This window comes from Haemaphysalis longicornis, unplaced genomic scaffold, assembly GCF_048455015.1.
Source record: "Haemaphysalis longicornis isolate Haplotype H1 unplaced genomic scaffold, Haemaphysalis longicornis Haplotype H1 scaffold_3, whole genome shotgun sequence".
NCBI lineage: Eukaryota > Metazoa > Arthropoda > Arachnida > Ixodida > Ixodidae > Haemaphysalis > Haemaphysalis longicornis.
In genome coordinates this window covers 44,927,371-44,945,080 of record NW_027526335.1, presented here as the reverse complement: position 1 = coordinate 44,945,080, position 17,710 = coordinate 44,927,371, and the positions used below count along the sequence as shown (strand labels likewise).

General features: G+C 48.8%; 1 protein-coding gene across 4 annotated transcripts in view; it reads right to left on the bottom strand.

The window, feature by feature from the left end:
- Shrm (shroom) overlaps positions 1-17,710 on the bottom strand; it is a 495,848-nt gene that overhangs the window by 70,764 nt on the left and 407,374 nt on the right. For all 4 annotated transcript variants that reach the window (XM_077703030.1, XM_077703031.1, XM_077703032.1 and 1 more), the window contains 2 exons: positions 9,530-10,397; positions 8,652-8,968 (listed from right to left, as the gene is read on the bottom strand). In XM_077703030.1, the coding sequence (XP_077559156.1) occupies positions 8,652-8,968; positions 9,530-10,397 (1,185 nt within the window). The remainder of the gene's footprint in view (positions 1-8,651; positions 8,969-9,529; positions 10,398-17,710) is intronic.

Genomic DNA, 17,710 nt, shown 5'->3' with positions numbered 1-17,710 from the left:
GGTCAAAAAGTGCCTCAGCCAGAACTTTTTGCTCTATGCCCATCAGATAACCCAGAAGCTTGTTCAAAAGATTTTTCTCTCTTTCCAGGTCTCGGGGCGTTCTTCGACCGCTGGAATTGCGTCATTACAGCAATGTAGCGGCTATTGGCCGGCTTTCCTTCAATTGCGGCAATAAACGCATTCGATAGCCACTTTGAAAAGAAAGCCACAAGAGCAAAGCATAAACGGAAGGTGTATCTTCTGCGACGAGCAAATCACGCAGTGCCGCTCAGTGCTGGAGATAACTATAGCTTTCGCAGTGCTTCCAGGCGTGAAGAAAAAAGTGAAAGCGTTTATCAGAAGCGTTCCAGAGTCCGTTTAAATCAGTAATCCAGCATTCCGAAGTCTTTAGCTACACCCGCAGTGACTGGCATCAAAAATCTCCGGCTTGATTATTACATTTGCTTAGTGATCCAGTGAAACACATTTATGGTCTATCGAAAAGTCGTGAAAATGATTTAAGCCGAATTCCCAGACACTACGGAACTAAGAAAAGCTTGTGGGTTTCTGGACTTGTGAGTGTACGCTGGTGAGCCCGAACTTCCACTCGCACTTCCACCTCAGTCTTCAAGCGTGGCAAGATCGAGCTAACATGAAGTTGATATAAGGGTCTCGCCAGAAGTAAAGAACTGGCGCTGCACTACCATACCATGCTACCTCATTCATTAGGTTATGCTGCAACAACTTTCTTCGACAAACATATCTCGTTGACGGATCGGAAAAGACACGCAGTGCCACCTAGGCTGCCGCCTTAAGATTGAACTCTTGCTTCGAACCCAGACGTAACGGGCACGCCCTTCCTTCTTTTGGATATCGCTTGCAGCTTCGAGCATATGTATTTCGGTTGAATAGGGAAGGAAGGTGCGACATGACCAAGGCGAAGGCTTTAAACGAGCACCCTGAATTTTCGGGCGATGTAGCTTTACAGCTGCGCAGTGGGCCCACCATCGTCATTGACGAGTGTTCGCTTTAATTGTCGTACGTTTACATCGTTACGGCTGCAATCTCCAGGTCTCCGAATTTACCAACTACAATACTTTTTGCAGATTTATGAATTGCCCAAAGCAACGCTCGCCATTTTTGTTACCTTCAAGAACAGAATGAGGCAACCTGAACCACGAGATCGACGTCAAACAAACCAAATTGTCAGCATTTTTTTTAGTTTTGTTCGAACTGGCCTGCCGCAAATGGTGCTGAATGAGGTCTGAAGTTTGAAGAACTGTTCAGAAGCCTTATAATCCTCATAAAGTTGGACAAAAAATACTATTTCAGAGCCGCCCATGGAAACGATGGTCAGGAAAAGGGACAAGAAAATAGCCAGTCGCAAGATATTAACGGGTCGATTACATTAGCTTCCAGCATGGAAGAAACAGCTTTTCTGGAAGTGGTTACGGCACTTTCTTCGTGGCACATAGGGTCACGCCGGTGTCCTCCACGCCGAAGACGGATTAGAACACACAGCACACTACCAACGCAAGGAGCACGCCTTAAAGTCCCGTTCCAGCAGAGTGTGACTAAATAAGAAGTCGGGGATATCATTTAAAAGGTGCAATTCACAGCACGGACCGTCGGCCTGCTGGATTTCATGCAGCGCATTCGGAGATAGCACACGTCGAAATTCAGGAAATGGATGTTGTGGCGGGCTTTCGTGTGGGTCTATACATGGGGCAGGAGGGCGCGACATGATAGCGGTAACGGACACGAACGACTACCACGACATTTTGTTCTCATGTAGCTAAGAAGCGCAGTGGACTAGCTGTCACCATAAACAAGGAGCTGCTCCAATTACGACAGGATTACGGCGCCATCGGTACGATCTCAGGTACTACACCCTCTTACTATCCAGTCCCTCTGTATTAGCTGAATAAACGCCTGGAGAAGGGAACTCACGAGTGCGCAATCGGCGTTTCTTTGTTAAACAAAACATGGACACTGACTCTAAGGTTCATTAAACAAACAAAGGAACAAAAATAAATAAATAAACAAACAAATAAATAAATAAATAAATAAATAAATAAATAAATAAATAAATAAATAAATAAATAAATATTACCACTTCGCCAAGCAACAAGTAGCGAAGTAAAAAGCTCCTCCCCTTCTTTGTCCCCTTCCATTTCCCTTCCACCTTTTCATGTGAAATCACCCACTGAACGAAAAGGCCGGCGTCCGGTGTCTGTATCAGAGAAATGGCTCTTAAAACCACGCGACTGCGTTCGACGGCGCGAAGAGAATAAAAGCAAAGTGATAGAGTGGACAAGAAAATTAGGTATATTTGTATTTGGATCACGATGAAGATAACAGCTTGTCGCTAGCCTCGAAAACAAAACCGTCTGTTACTTACTCATGTTTACTAGAAGCACATTTTAGGCTGTACCCTTTCGCCTTGTGCTTTTGCAGCATACCAAAAGAGGGGGTGGTTGCGTCGTCTAGTATTCAATGCGAAGCAACACCATCGCGCCCTGCCACGCTCGGCGCTGACTATACACGGCGAACAGTAAACATACCGTTCCTGCGACGGTCCGGCGAAAATTCGGGCGCCCGCCCGCTCCGGTGGCACGCATAGAGCATTCCCGAGGAAGGCGGCAGACGGCGGCGGAGGTTGGGTGGATCACGGGGAAAGCCGGCGCGTTCATCGCGTTTCCTTCTGGCTGGCTGCGCTCCGGTAGATAACCGCATTAAAACGAGCGCCCGAGAAATGAGGCGGAAGCGAGCCACGGCCGCCATCCATCACGGCTCCGGCGCTTCCCGCCAGTCGCGGCAGCAGCGGCGCCCTTCTCCGCCGCCGAGAGGCCTAAACCCGGCCAGTTCACAGTCGGCCTCGTCCGAAGGGAGACGCGCGCGCCTTTCGCCTGCCTCCCCCGCCGGAATGAACGGTTTTCAGACCAGGCACTCGGAACAAGGCGGCCGACCCTCCCGCAAAGAAACAGGCCGCGGTAGTGTAGGCACAAGCGGGGAAGGGCATGCCTTCCGCTGCCGTGGAATCTCGCTGTGGGTGTACTTCGACATGGCCTTCGATTAGACTCCATTTCCTCCGCGTGGTGTTTCCGTTCACAAACAAGGCTGGCGCTGGAGGAAAGAAACTCGATTCGTAAAATCTCAGCCTCGGAGAGGTTCGAAAATTTTGAATGAGGTGTGCGTTGTTCTTGACCGACAACTTCTCTCGAATGAGTGCGAAGGCGGGCTTCGGTTCGCTATGAGCGAACCGAAGCCCTTGTTCTATGGCCATCTCAGTGCTTCTTACTTTTTGAACGAAATACGCTTGAGGCAGCAAGGTCGAGATGATTCGAAGACCCCTTCCAAGTAAGTGCGTTGAATAGTTGCAAGTACAGGACTCGCAAGAGGCGCCCGTAAAAATGTTTATTTACGGGCGACTACGCAAGTAAATAAATGCCTATTCACTTACGGTGTATTTTTCACGGAATAGCAAAAGGGGTAAATGAAGCTGTGAGTGAAAAAAAAATCACCCTACGCGATACAGCTGCAATGTCTGGAGTCAAAAAGCTTCGCAATGTGTGTAGTACACACTTGAACAGAGTTCCTATACACATATCACAGGTACAGCTAAATTTAGAACGATTTAGCTTAGACACTGTATTACAACGTGAGACAAGAGGTACCGTGTGAATGGGAGCGAGTAATTTAATTTAGAGAAGGGGTGCTCGAACTTCGGGACGCGAACGCGGGCATATTTAGATCGTTTGTTGGAATGTACAGAGCTTGAGGTCACGATTACCTGCACAAAGTACCTCGCTTTTTCCCCTAGGTAATTAAACTGAAAGCAAGCGTTTGCACGTCTTACCTCGCTAAAGACACGAGCGACAGTGCTATGTTTCGTGGCAATCTGGAACGTGCGTACGCAGCGCTGCCTTGATTCTAAGCACTTGCACTCTCTGTTTCCACGTTCAACCATGGAGCAGAAAAGTTCCGTTTCAGCTACCCACTGAGCATGACCAGTGCAACGCAGCGCGGGAAACGGATCGCCCCAGCCCCCCGAGGGAACGAGCTGCGTAGGTAGCAAAGGAAACACCCTCTAGATAACAAAAGGCTTCTGTATAATCTAACCTGATAGGTTTTTTTCCCCATTCATGTCATCAGCCACTTTTGTCATGACCCGGACGCAATAATAATCTCGCCTAATGAAAATTAAGTTTGCGTTAGTGTTCTTACAAAGATGTCACCACGAGAAGGCTTCTCAAGCTAGGAGGTGTTGCGCAAGGCCTATCTGGAGAGAAGCCTCAAGACGGCGGGGCCCAGAGCGCCCGGTCGTTTCTCCTGGCGCCAGCGGAGCGGAGTGTAGGGAGAAGGCGGCCCTTTATCAATTGCCACACGATGCCCGGCGCTGGAGCTGCACCGCGGTGTACTCCGGTAATTAGAATCGAAGTGCCCGTGCCTCGCAAGGTCCGCAGGTAGTACTATACACGCACTCCTCCGCGCGGCCATGTTTGCCTACGCGCGTGCGCGAAGTCAAATAACGCCGGATGGAGAAATAGAGGGGGAAAACGAACCTCTGAAGAAGGATACCAGCAGATGATACCCCCCCCCCCCCCCCCCTCTTTTTTGCCTGTGCGTGTGTGCCTTTGTGCCTAGAGACTGAACATGCGCGGCAGCCTCGGGTGCACCTTGCGTAAACGAGGTTTCATTTAACGGCCTATAATTCACGTCTCCCCGCGGTGGACTGCAAGCTTCGTAAATGAACGCTCTCGTGAAAAATGGTAATGGACGTGCCTGTTTGACATCAAGGAGAACCGCAAGACGGTTTTTAGGGCCGCTTTCGTAACAATGTCTTGAAGAAGAACCAGCGCTAGTAATTGTCCCTATGGGACGACTTCCAAAAGTTTAAAGGGCCCGAAATACGTAAAGCTCGTTAGGCGAACAGGACACGAACGGAATAAACTACGGTCACAGGTTGCGCCATTTGTATTCCCGAATAAAATGAGTTGGAAATCAATGAAATTTTGTGCAGTATGAAAGGAACGACAGAAAAAAAGCACAGTGAAATTCTTTGAAATTATTTTTGTTATCTAGGGGGGAAAGAGAGAGAGAGAGAGAGAGAGAGAGAGAGAGAGAGAGAGAGAGAGAGAGAGAGAGAGAGAGAGAGAGAGAGAGAGAGAGAGAGAGAGAGAGAGAGAGAGAGAGAGAGAGAAATCGCTCCGGATAAGAAAGAAAAGGTAACTTGTATCTTTCAATTACTTACGCGGAGGTGACCCCTACGCACCTCGAAGCAATGCATATACTGTGGTGTAGTCGGGAGCGGCGCAAGGTTTACACAATAAAAAAAGTTTACTAGAGCGAACTTGTGCTAAAAGAGAAGCTATCAGAAGAATAAATGTGGAAGCCGAACAGTACAGGTAAGTGTCGAGAGCGTTCCACTCTTTCCATATCGAACAATATAGCTGCGCACGGGCTGTAGCGAGCAGGAACAGGCGTGCGCTTCGCTAGCAGCACAGGATAAGGTAGCCGCGCGTGGCTTCGCGCCTGCAACGAGACATGAGCGAACCATTACCAGCGCATGCCTCGCGGCAGTCCACGACCGAGAGCCTGTCGCACCGGACGAAGTGTTTCAGGGCTTCGGCAATCTCATTGTCACACCATGAATGTTTAAACCCGTCTAAAAGCTGCCGCCTGCCGCGCCTTAAACTCGATTGTCGACAGGGTGGTTGCTGAGAGGGAGAGACAAGCGTCGGCCAAAGCCATTATGTTCCGCGCACAGGACGCGAACAGTATACGGCGGCAGTCTCCATTAGCGCCGAAACTCAATTTAACAGCGCGCCCGCGGAGCGACAAAATGGCTGCACAAAAAGTGAAAGGCCTGCGCGAAACATGCACGCGGACTTCACTGGCTACCCACTCCAATTTCCTTACGCCGTTCCCACCGATTCTTTGTGCAGGCCATCAAGAAATTCATTGCCGCCAACCGGCTCCCAGGCTGAGCCGAGACCTTGCGAGAGGCCGCCTGATGAACGGGCTTCACCGCGAGGCCAAGAGGTAGACGAATAGACGGTGAAACCGCGTAGGCGTCTCTGGCGTCTTTCGCGTGCACTTCGACGTAGGAGCAAAAGTGGGACAGGAATAATATAACGGGGTGGAAAAAGAAAACAGGGATTTAATTTGCTGCCAGGCTACGCACATACGCTGTTCCGGTCGCTAAGATAAGTTTAATTAAGGTGGAGGGGAATTAAGCGCGTGCAAAGGGCTTGTAAAGCTGGAAAGGAAATGTAATCAAAGAGCGAGCGGGTTGCGTTAAATGTATGCCACAAGCGCATTCGGCGAAGATGTACACGCAAGGCTGAAGACGTTGAGTAAATGCTCGGCTGGAAAGACGTGAACCAACAATGAGCGCTTTTGTTATCAGGCGTAACCATAAAAAACTAAAAAGAATTTGATTGTGGCATGTTTGTGAAGTTCTTCTTAGCAGAAGTTCTTATCATTAGAAGCACTTCTTGAAGTTCTTATTATTGAGAAGTTCTATTAACTCCCTGTGAAATTCTTTTTAGCAGCGTGAGTTTCACAGAGAGAAGTTGTCAGTACTCCTATACATGTTCAAATTATCTAGGTTACTCTACTAGTAAAAGACAAAAGTGATTGGGGGAGTATATAAATAGTTTAAATAAAATCGTGCTTTGCAGAAATGTCCGCACGCTGAGTGCAATTTAATAACTCAGTCCTCTGGCCCACACAAAGCGATGTCGAGCGATATTAGAATAATTATGCTCAAATGAAACCTTGTCTGAGTTTGTACGTTTTGAAGGAAAATAAACAGCCTAAGCAGCGAAACAAGACAATGAAACGTTCTACATCCCTACCTCATTTTGATCTCCCGCTCTAGCAGCAAACTGCCCACGCACAAGGTGCGGTAGTACTTTAATTTTTTGTTAACGATCACGAGCTTGTAGTACTTATCTGCGCTGGCTGTGAGCACCTGTGCAAAGAATCGTCTTCAGACAGCATCAAAAACAATTTTTTGGCCGTTACCTGCTTGTGTAAATTAGTCGCACATAACGAAATGTATGCAGCACCTACTTTATTTTAAATTAGCGGGTCACAGGAGACCTGAACTTAGGCTAAATGCGCCGAAGCTAACACTTAGCTATGGCTCGCGCCGTAGTGAATGGCTCTCGATTAATTTTGACCGCGTGGGGATCTTTAACACGTGCCGAAATCTCGGCCTACAGGTGTTTTTTTTTCTTTTTGTTAAACGTTTTACCTGTCTACCTGCCCGCACTGAAATTTCGTCTTATTGATATTCGCATAATGTATTTTTTGGGTTTCGCTTATAGCTGTTATTCTTGTTTCATAAACGTGCACCGATGCCCGAATTTTCGAAATTCCGTTCCGGTCATAAAAAAAAAAAGTTCAAATCCCTTCCGTCTAATGACGACGTTGGTTGAAAAGTGAAGTTTTCTTGCGTGCGAAAATCAAATGGAGAAATGCCAAAGTGACAGCCGCTGCTATCAAAGTCAAAGCGGCAACGATCAAAGTGCAAATTGCCTGCAACACAAAGTCTAAACTCAGAAGACAGAAAACGAATCCCGCACGAAAAAGCTGAGTTCCCCCCTCCCTTCCTCTCCCCCCCCCCCCTCTCTCATCGTCGTGGTTAGACCATTTTCATTTATAACCCACTGCCCACTTCCACTCAGCCAGAGTCCAAAGCCAACGCCCGCGCAACGAACCCAAATGAAACGCTGAGGGATCCCAGCGCTATGACGGTGCTATTGGATAGACGTCGGCTTCATAACGCAAGGGTCCCAGGTTTGATTCCGACCATGGTAAGCGGTTTTTTTTTTATTGTGTCATGATCACCATCATGTGTCTTTCCATTGAATAAAGTTGAATTTCCTGCTTCGGTTGACACCGCCATCAGTGAGATCACGAAAGCTTCGCTTTAAAATGGCAGCGCCATCCTTATTTTGCATTGCTTGCAACTACAGTAAACCCTAGTCATCACGAAATCACTTTTTTAAAGGTCGCTTTATTCAAGTGTTTCATGGTCTCCCCTGCAATGTAGAGGGAGCGCATCCTATTCGCTTTTAACCTGTATCGCTTATAACGAAACAAGTTCCCTGTGCTACGAATTTCTCCACAATAACAGTTTCCTGCATCTACAAACTCGCAACAACGCAACCTTCCCTTTTTGGGCGAGCAAAAAGGACGCGAGAACAGTGAGTGATCCAGTGGCTTGGGGTACAAGAAGGAGGTAGCCCGCAGCAGGACCATCTCGGATACATCATTCCGTTTCGTATACAATGCAGAAGTAAAAGCACCTTGCGCCATCTACTGGTTCGCTTTCACACTAGCGACATTCTTTCGACAGACTGCTAAAGAGGGCTCGCCGTTCGATGTTCCTGGCTTTGAGGTAGATTCTTGGGTTCCTACTTCAAGCCAACAAATTTTCAAAATATTCTAAATCAACACCTGTGCACATTTTTCCGTAAGTAACTGTGGTTTGGTATGCTTTAGATAGCGTGAGGGAGTGTGCAGCAGATCATCGTGTTTAACTGATGCTTCGCGCCGTGCAGGAAGGGCCGCTTCTGTACGGTACACGAAATGGAAAGTCGCGGCCCGGATGTCTAGTTGACGCTGCAATCCCCCCAGCATGTAGTATGCCCACTCACCTGGGATCCGCGGGGTCGCAATCCTGGGCGGCGGCAGAACCCGGCTGCTGCTGCGCCACGTGCTCGAGGTCGTCCGGCGGCGGCGGCAGGGGCTCGTCGTCGTCAGCGGCTGGAGAGAAGCAAGGGTGCAGAGCCGACGGGGGCAGAGGCGGTGGGGAAGGCAGCGGCAGCTCGGGGCTTGAGCACAGGCTCGTCCATGAGATGGGCCTGCCCGCCGGCCCGCCACCGACGACTCGGCCCTCGTCCGGCACGGCGGCTTCGCTGGACTCCTTCTCCTTGGTGTGCGGTGGCTCGGGGCCGCCGGGGAGAGGCGCACCCTGTGTGGCAGGTTTGCCTCGGTATAACCGTGACGTCGCAAAAAGGCAGGACAAACCGTTTGCGCTCCGGCCTAATTTGTTTATCTGCGTCCACTTGCGATATAACGTGTGACCCGAGGAGGAGGTGAATTCAAAATATGGAACTGTTATTGAACGACACTCAAGGTCCTGAACCTAATTGTGTTTGTCGTGATTGTGGATTGCATTTGGAATGTAAGTTAAAGCGAATAACCCTACACAGGGCGAGCATCCATCTTCTTACTGTTGTCATCACCAACATCAAAGAAAAAGAAAGAAAGAACTCGACCATAAAATATGGTTTCGTTCTGTTGACACAGAGTGTTATCTATTTCACAGCAAGACTATTTTTTTCGGACACTTACATCGTGTGAAACTCATCGTTTTAGATGACCTGCCCTGAAATAACCGGAAAGACAGATCGCTACCGTCAGAACGTATACGTGTTTATATTCAAATCTCCTAGGATTAAGCCGTCACCGCGCACCTCGGAGGTAACGTTTTCAATACCGGCAAATTTGAAGCCGAGCTTGCAAGCCTTACCACTCGAGTCGCGGCCGCCCGGCTCGCGATGCGGTCCGCGATCCTCTGCAGTTCGGGTTCGTCGTCGAGTCCGTTCTCGTCCAGCGCGGCCGGCACGGGGGCGCCCGTGCTTCGCTTGGGCGGTGGCCGAGGCGGCGGCTTGGGCTCGGACGAAGGGCTCCGTCGGGGCGGTACGGCCGGCGGGGGCGCAGCAGGGAACGTCGAGGCGCCGCAGCTGCCTCCTTCCAACGGATCCCTGTCCCGACTGGGCTCCGCGATTCGAACGTCGAGCCCCTTCTCTTGGACCCTGTTGAAGAGCATCTCTTGGCTCCTCCTGCCTTGTAACCGAATGTCATCAACACCGGGAATTCTGTCGTCGGGCGGCAGCTCGTTCCCTTTGACCCTGGGGCTCCCACCGGATCGCGGAGGGCTGACTCTGTCGTGCGTCCTCTCTCGCTCTTCGTGCGTCTGGTGTGGCGGCACAGTGTGAACGGGTGTCACCTCCTTAGTAGATGGGAGCGCGGAAATAATGTCCGAACGGCGGCCATGCTGTAGCGCCGCAACTTGGCTGTTGTTATTGTTGTTGTTGACGACGTTGTTGTTGTTGGCGATGACCCTGGACTCGAGCACTTTTTCGGGGACCCTGTCTAGCAGCTTGTCCTGGGTCCTTCGGTCAAAGGACAATCTGCTTGTCTGCGGGACCATGTCGACCACGCTGTCTCGCTCGGAAGCGGCACCGCAGCCTTTGTCGGCTGCCTTGCTGCTCGCGGCGGGGGCCACGGCGAGCGTGACGCCTTCGGAGGTGAGAAGCTGCAGGGCAGGTGTACCCCGGTCCGGAAGACGCACCTCCCGCAACTGGGCTTTTCGGCCACCGGGCACCGACGGCCTCCTGCGAAAGCGAAGACGCGCGAGCTCTGTAAGTCTCTGAGCAGCGTACTTGAGCACGCAGGCACAAAAGATGGCGCCATAAATGAAGGAAACCGATAGAACAACGCTTAGAAGCGTTAAACCTACCTTGCCATCACTTGGGGCAAGGTGCAGGGTAGTCAAGGAAATAGAAATATTGCAAGGGCTGGCATAAGCTAGAAATGTGGAGCAACACTTTATTTGTTGATGGACGGTGAGTAAGTAAATGATGACAGCGATGAGTAATAAATCAGTTCTAGCAAGTTATCCTTGCGAAGATACACGCTTCTATGCCTTACATGGCCAAGAAGCGAAAAATACGCATAAAATAAAGAAATGCAGCATGTTCTGCAACTTTTCTCCGCATGGTCTCTGATCCGCAGCTTTTTTGAATTTGCAGTATTGTTACAAACTTCGAACAAAAAGAAATGTTGCCCCTCATAACCACAGGCATCGGGAATTTTTCATCGTAACAATACGGTAATAGGCGTATCAACCAGGAAAGAAAGGGTGGTGGAGATTGGTACTGTAGCCACAGTTCAAATAAATTTTGCTCCGTAAAAATTTAGAAATAAGTTTAGTCCAGCCATTTCTGTCCGTGCGATTTTTATTTTTAAATATTATGCAGCCTGCCTATGTCCCTTGCAAAGGTGAACGCGCTCGGAAACTGCCAATGTTTTTTTCTCTTTTTTTTTTTGCGGAAATACAATTTTTTGTAATGTTTCTGAATAATCAGTTTTTGTGGTATTCGAATTATAGAACGCTTTCTAGGTGTTATTAAAAGTTTTGAGCACATTGATTTCTCATAATAGCATACCAAAAACCAAGGCGCCCAAAATCGCCCCCGCCCTAAGTTGGTGTTACTTTGAGTGCGCAAACTTCCTAAAACCCGTTGTGCGCACGCGCAGGCACATTTACACTGTAGCTTGCCTGCACATGAACCTTTTTTTACCTAAATCTGGTAGGTTTTCAATGACCTGCGAGATTTCTATTAATAGTGAGAGCTAAAATGTGCGCCTGACCAAGCTCAAAGGTGGCTTCCCCGCAGCAAACATCTTATTGTGGTGGTGCACCCTTTACAGGCAAAAGTGCAGCGGGCCGTTAGGATGCACTGATTTACGAATTTCGCGCGCTGCGATTGCGTTACAGCTGCGGTTCTGTTGAACAGCTTTCCTCATCTATAAGGAAAACTTTAGGAAAACCTGTAGAAAATATTGTCCTTAGAGAACCATCATAATCGCATAGCCGCATGTGAAAAGCAGTAGGCGTGCATTGTATCAGCATAAAATGGTCATCGGGCTAGGTTTCTTTTTCCTTTAAAAACGCCAAACGTGTCTGTGAAATTACGAGTAAACAATTCTATAGAATAAAATTATGTAGGTCCTAAAAAAAAACCCGCACAATTCTCTCCAAAACAGCAAAATTAGGAAAGAACTATGCTGCCTTGTAATGGAGGCTGCGGAAACTAGGAAATGAAGCAAAAGTGCATTTGATTACAAGCAAACGGAAATTATTGCAAAAATGCACCATTAGATTCGGTGTGCTGGTAATCGCTGCAAAGCCAGAATGGGCACATCCACTTTAATGAACGGTGACGTCAAGCGTAGTTTTCAAACGGCAAGGTATTTCCGGGGCCATAATTAGCGACTCCCTGATGAACAATATTTATTTTTTGTTATTATTTATCCATTCGAATATTTCTCGCGCTCCAGGCCGGGCAAAAGTTTAGAAGGCAGTGTTCATCACTGTACAGAGATTATTATTTTTTTTTACGACAGGAGAAGTCACTAACGGTATAGCTTAGGTCATGTATAAGAGCGGTATATAAAGTAATGCGAGTACAGAATTTTTATTGCACTCAAGTAATGAAACACACAAAATAACGTACGCCCTAAAGATAACCCTATTTTAATAAGCCTATTAATTATCGCCGTGGTTAATCATGCGTAAGAACACTTTGTATGGTGAATTCCCTAACATTCAATACCTGAAGGCAACACTGCCCGGGGCTTAAAGAAAGAAACGATTAGGCTTCACCAAAGCAGATTAATGAATGAACGAAAGTAGTTGTCGGTTAAAGTTCGTTATTCTAACGCGCGCGCACCTCACGACGATAAATTATGTTCCCAAAAGACAGTTTTTTAATTACAGCAAATTATTCTGTGTGGGCTTCGGTGTGAGAGAAAAAAAAGCTCTTTCGATTTTGACCGAAAGCTAAATTCCCCCAATACCGTTTTTTCCCCCTCATGAGACCATACCCATTCTGCCCACACCAGACAGGCTGTCCTGCGTGATTACATTTTCTCCCGCACTGATGTAAAAAAATTCCCCCGCATTTCCCCGAGGGGGAGAATGTGAAAGTGCGAATGCACGGTTGTCGGCCCGCTTGCGGCGCTTGCGCTCGGCCCCCGCAGCCCACCGCCTCGCCGCCTTCTCTTCCATCTCTTCCATCGGGTTTGTAGTATCACGTGTACACCACGCAGTTATCAAGCCGCTATAACGCCGCTGATTCGCCAACGCACGCCGCTGACGACGTAGTTTGAATGCGTTAAAGATATAAGGCGCGTCACTAACACTGATATCAGCGTCGTGTCCGTGGCTTGGTCGGTAGAGCGTCGCGCTGCGGCCGCAAAGTCCTCGGATCGAAACCTGGCGCCGGATGCTGTTTCTTTTTTAAATATAGAGGAGCACTGCGGACGCCGACGCCGCCGCCGACGCCGGTGGTGGATGGTTTGGGGTCGCTTATAAAGTGCATTCGCACTTAAAAAAAGCGACATAGCAGGGTATACGAGGCTGTTCCTTTTCCCGTCGTGACATTTCCTTGCCCGTCAGCTGGAGACCCTAACGTCTCGCGGAGAAAGAGAAACCCTGCGCTCGCACGCGCACCGCACAAAATAGACGAGAACGCGCTCGTCCGGTGCAATCGAACCGGCCGGGAGATAGATGGCGGCGTCATGCGAAACGCAGCCCTGCGCACGCGATCATCAGCCGACGGAGCAGGCACAGCGGGGGGACCCATTGAGACGTCGCGAAGAATGTGATTCCGACTCGCGCGGAGGTGGCGTTGCGGTGTACAAACCGCCGCACCCGAGAACCTCCCCCAGCCCCCGATGCCCCTTTGCTCTTTTTGCGCGAAAGACGCGCACTTATATAGGCTTCTTCTGCTTCTCGGGGACCTGCGAAAAAGGGAACCCGTATTGGATAGAGAGCGTCGCTGGGGAAAATGCCCGCCGATGACGGCTAGGAAGACGAGGCTCGTTGTGCGCCAAGCAAGCGTCATTAGTCTCCCTCTGCCACGCTATTTTGACGCAAATGCTCCGACTCCTGTCCGCCCAAGGACTCCCTGATAGCGAGGGATAGATGGCAGGATGCAATTATCAAGAACAGCGCGCGCGTACGCACGCGGGCAATTGGTTTAGTTCAAAGTTCGCTGCCTGAAGCTGCTGTCTAGAGAGGTTGGGTGGAGGGAAAGCGAACAGTGCCTCGCGTTGAAGATTTACCCGATAGCGCCGAGGAAAAGTGAAGAAGGTATGCCGAAAACGACAGTCGAAGCGACGCCGTGTTTACAATAAGAGACCGGCTGGCGTGCTCACCTTCAAATGAGGGCAACAACATCATACACGTCCGATAAAGCGCGTGGCGTTGACATCTGCGCCCAACGAATTCTGTTTTACGCGGCCTACGTACACGGCGTAAAACATGATGGGGATTTGCATGCCCGCTGAAAAACGCTAACATTACTTGAGCAATGAATGCGAACGTCGACTGAATAGCGAAATTAAAACTGCGTACCCCTGACAGTTGATAACTTCGCTTCCGGTAATAATAGAAGACAACGAGCGCAAATTTGGGACGGTGCTTCAGAGCGGGCTTTTTTGAGCGAGCAGCATTATTCACTAAACCCATTTATTTTCTCTCTCTCCCTCTCTCTAATAATTTGTTTGTATTTGTAAGCGTATCTCCGTAAAGCTACAACTCAAACATTGCCAGCGTACAATGCACACGCATAATTTGCGAAAGCTTATGTGCTGCGTCTCTTCTTCAGCAGCAAACTAACTTTTCTTATATACACCTAATCTCCTAGACCACCTCGCACTTCGTGTATTATGAAGCAGCTAGAGCTAACACGGGAGCGATCACTTTTTTTTTACCTTAGCCTAAAAGCGCAGATATCCAGCCCTTGGCGTCAAAATCGAAAAAAAAAAGAACTGACTAGATATTAAGGACAAATGAACTGCAGTGCAAAAAAAAAAAGGAACATAAAAATGCTAGCCGAGGAGAAGGGAAAAAAAAGGGGGGGGGGGGGGGGTTCAACAAACAAGATGCACGACGCAGCCTTCCCCGTGGACATACTTGGCCACTTCATGACTCGAGACGCACCATCTTGGCCACATACACAAGAGAGAAAAAAAGTAGTAACCTAAGCCGGCGAGCGAGCTTTTATCGGATTATCTAGCTCTGCTCCTCGTCCTCAGAGGTGTTGAGATATTGCCGCCCAAACACGACTTGACAGCTCAGACGCGCAGAAAAGAGGGGGAGAGAGGGGGCGAGAAGGAAGGGGGAACTGCCTGTACTTCCTGAGACGGCGTCTGCGACGGTAGAAATTTCTGACCTAAAGCAGCGATCGATGCTGTGCGCAGCATGCCACCGATGCTCAATTCCTTTCGTCTTCGGGGCACGGAAGCCTTGACTGGGTGCCAACAAGTGCCTTCAATGGCGTTCCCATGAGAACAGTTGTGAGAAGAAAGTTTGCTAAGTGAGCAGCAACTCCAATAACGATCCAGATACTGCAATATGGCAGCGCGTTATTGTAAACCAGTTACTCTAAGATTGCAATAACTATCCAGCGTGTTCATTCTGTGGAAGTAGTACCGACAATGGAAGTGGGGCTGTCGCATCTCAAAGCAGCTTACCATTAAGCATAGGCGGAGTTGCGCGGCGGCCCGACCTTCCTTGATGCGCACCGACATGCTAGTAAATACTGTCGTCAACGCGTTCGGTCGCCTACTAAAAGCAGGCACCGCTGTCGCAAGCGGTATGTCGTTTTAACTATTGCGCTGAGGGCAAGCTAAGCGAAACACTGTCTTAAGTGCCACGGGGCTCCTAAACGTGATCACACGCTTACCCGTTGGTGTCAGCCCAGCAGTACGCTAGAAGGAGGCAGTGGGGACGATTAAATGCCATCGCATTTCTACGGCCTGCTGTTATGACTACCTGTCCAGTCCGCAACGTGACGGCTAGTAACGAGCTCGGCTAGCGCAGGAAACAAAAATACCTTAACACAAACACCCCAGAAAGTGGACGGGAAAATATCTCACCGGTAGCGTAGTGGTCATCGTACCAGACGCGTATTCTGGAGGTCGTGGGTTCGGATCCCACATGACGGGAATTTTTTCTCCACTTTCTTTCTTTCTTTCTTTCTTTCTTTCTTTCTTTCTTTCTTTCTTTCTTTCTTTCTTTCTTTCCTTCCAAATTCTTTATCTATTTCAATGACATTCGCCCTTTTGCTTTCCGAGGTTTTCTTGACTGCCAACTCTTATTTCTGTCTTAATTCAACGAGCCCCTCCCCCTCATTTCCTATTCTGATTCGCTATATATATACAAATAAAGTTTGGCAGTCAAGAAAACCTCAGAAAGCAAAGGGGAGGATATGGTAGGTCATTGAAACAGATAAAGAATTTGGAAAGAAAGAAAGTGGAGAAAAAATGCCCGCCAGGTGGGATCCGAACCCACGACCTCCAGAATACCAGAATAGATATATATATAGCGAACCAGAAATGGGAAATGAGGGGCTCTGAGAATTAATACAGAATAAGGGTTGGCAGTCAAGAAAACCTCGGAAAGCAAAGGGGTGAATGCGGTAGGTCATAGAAACAGATGAAGAATTTTTTGAGTCAGAAAGAAAGTGGTGAAAAAAATTACGCACACCTCCCCTCGCGGGAACCCTGGTGTGATGCGACGCTGAGGGGGGTTCAAGCGCATGCGGAGAGCAACTGTCGACCGAAAGGCTGCCGGAGAGCGGCACACCGGTTATATGCGCAGCGCGCCCGAAGGAGAGGAGACCGCGGAGAGAGAGAGTACTGCACATGCGCAGCACCGCGCCCAGCGCCGCCCACCGGCGGAGCGAGAGCGCGCTGGGCCGCACACCCGCAGATGTTGAGAGAGTGTGTTCGCTCTCACCTGGGCACGCGCCGGCGCCAGTGCGTCTGCCACGTCTACGACGCAACACAATCCAACTCAATCCACTTTAGTCCAATCCAATCCAAATCCAATCCAAGCCAATCCAATCCAATCCAATCCAATCGAATCCAATCCAATGCCCCTCGCGAGAGAGTGTTCGCTATCGGAGAGGAGAGGGGAAGAGTGGAGGATAGACGCAGCCTTGCGGGCAACAACAACGGACGCACGCAGGAAGGCAGCGGTGCGGACAACAACGGACGCACGCAAACCACTACGCTACCGGCGGGGCTGTTTCCCCACCACTTTCTCGGGTATTTATGTTAAGGTATTTTTTTTTATTTCCTGCACTTGGGGGTGGTAGCCAGCGCCGGTATTCTGGAGGTCTTGTATATATATATATATATATATATATATATATATATATATATATATATATATATATATATATATATATATATATATATATATATATATATATATATATATATATATATATATATATGGAGCAGTTGAACTTTTGAAGATGGTAGAGAACACAAGAAAAGAAAACCTTGAACAAGGTAAAAGCACGATGGTTGCCAACGTTTCAGCAAAGAGACTCTTTGCTGAAACGTTGGCAACAATCGTGCTTTTACCTTGTTCAAAGTTTTCTTTTCTTACATACACACACACACACACACACACACACACACACACACACACACGCACGCACGCACGCACACACACACACACACACACACACACACACACACACACACACACACACACACACACACACACACACACACACACACACACAAATACTGGCACTAGGTACGCTGCGATGTTTAAGAAGAATCCGCGGAATGTAATCGAAGTTTTGCGTCACTCTTGGGAGGTCTCGGAGATGATAGCAGCTGGCCGGGGGTAAATCTCAAGTGGCTCCGTACAACGTTCCAGCGAAGAGAATGTAACAAGGAGGGGACACGCGGCGACTCAAAAGTGCGAAAAGGCTCAGCGTACGTTCCATAAGAACTGGGAGACGATCGTCTCGAGCCGCTTTTCCCATCCCACGCAACAAAGTAACGGAGGTAAATGTAGTAGGATTCTCCTACGCAGGGAAAGAAAAAAAAAAAA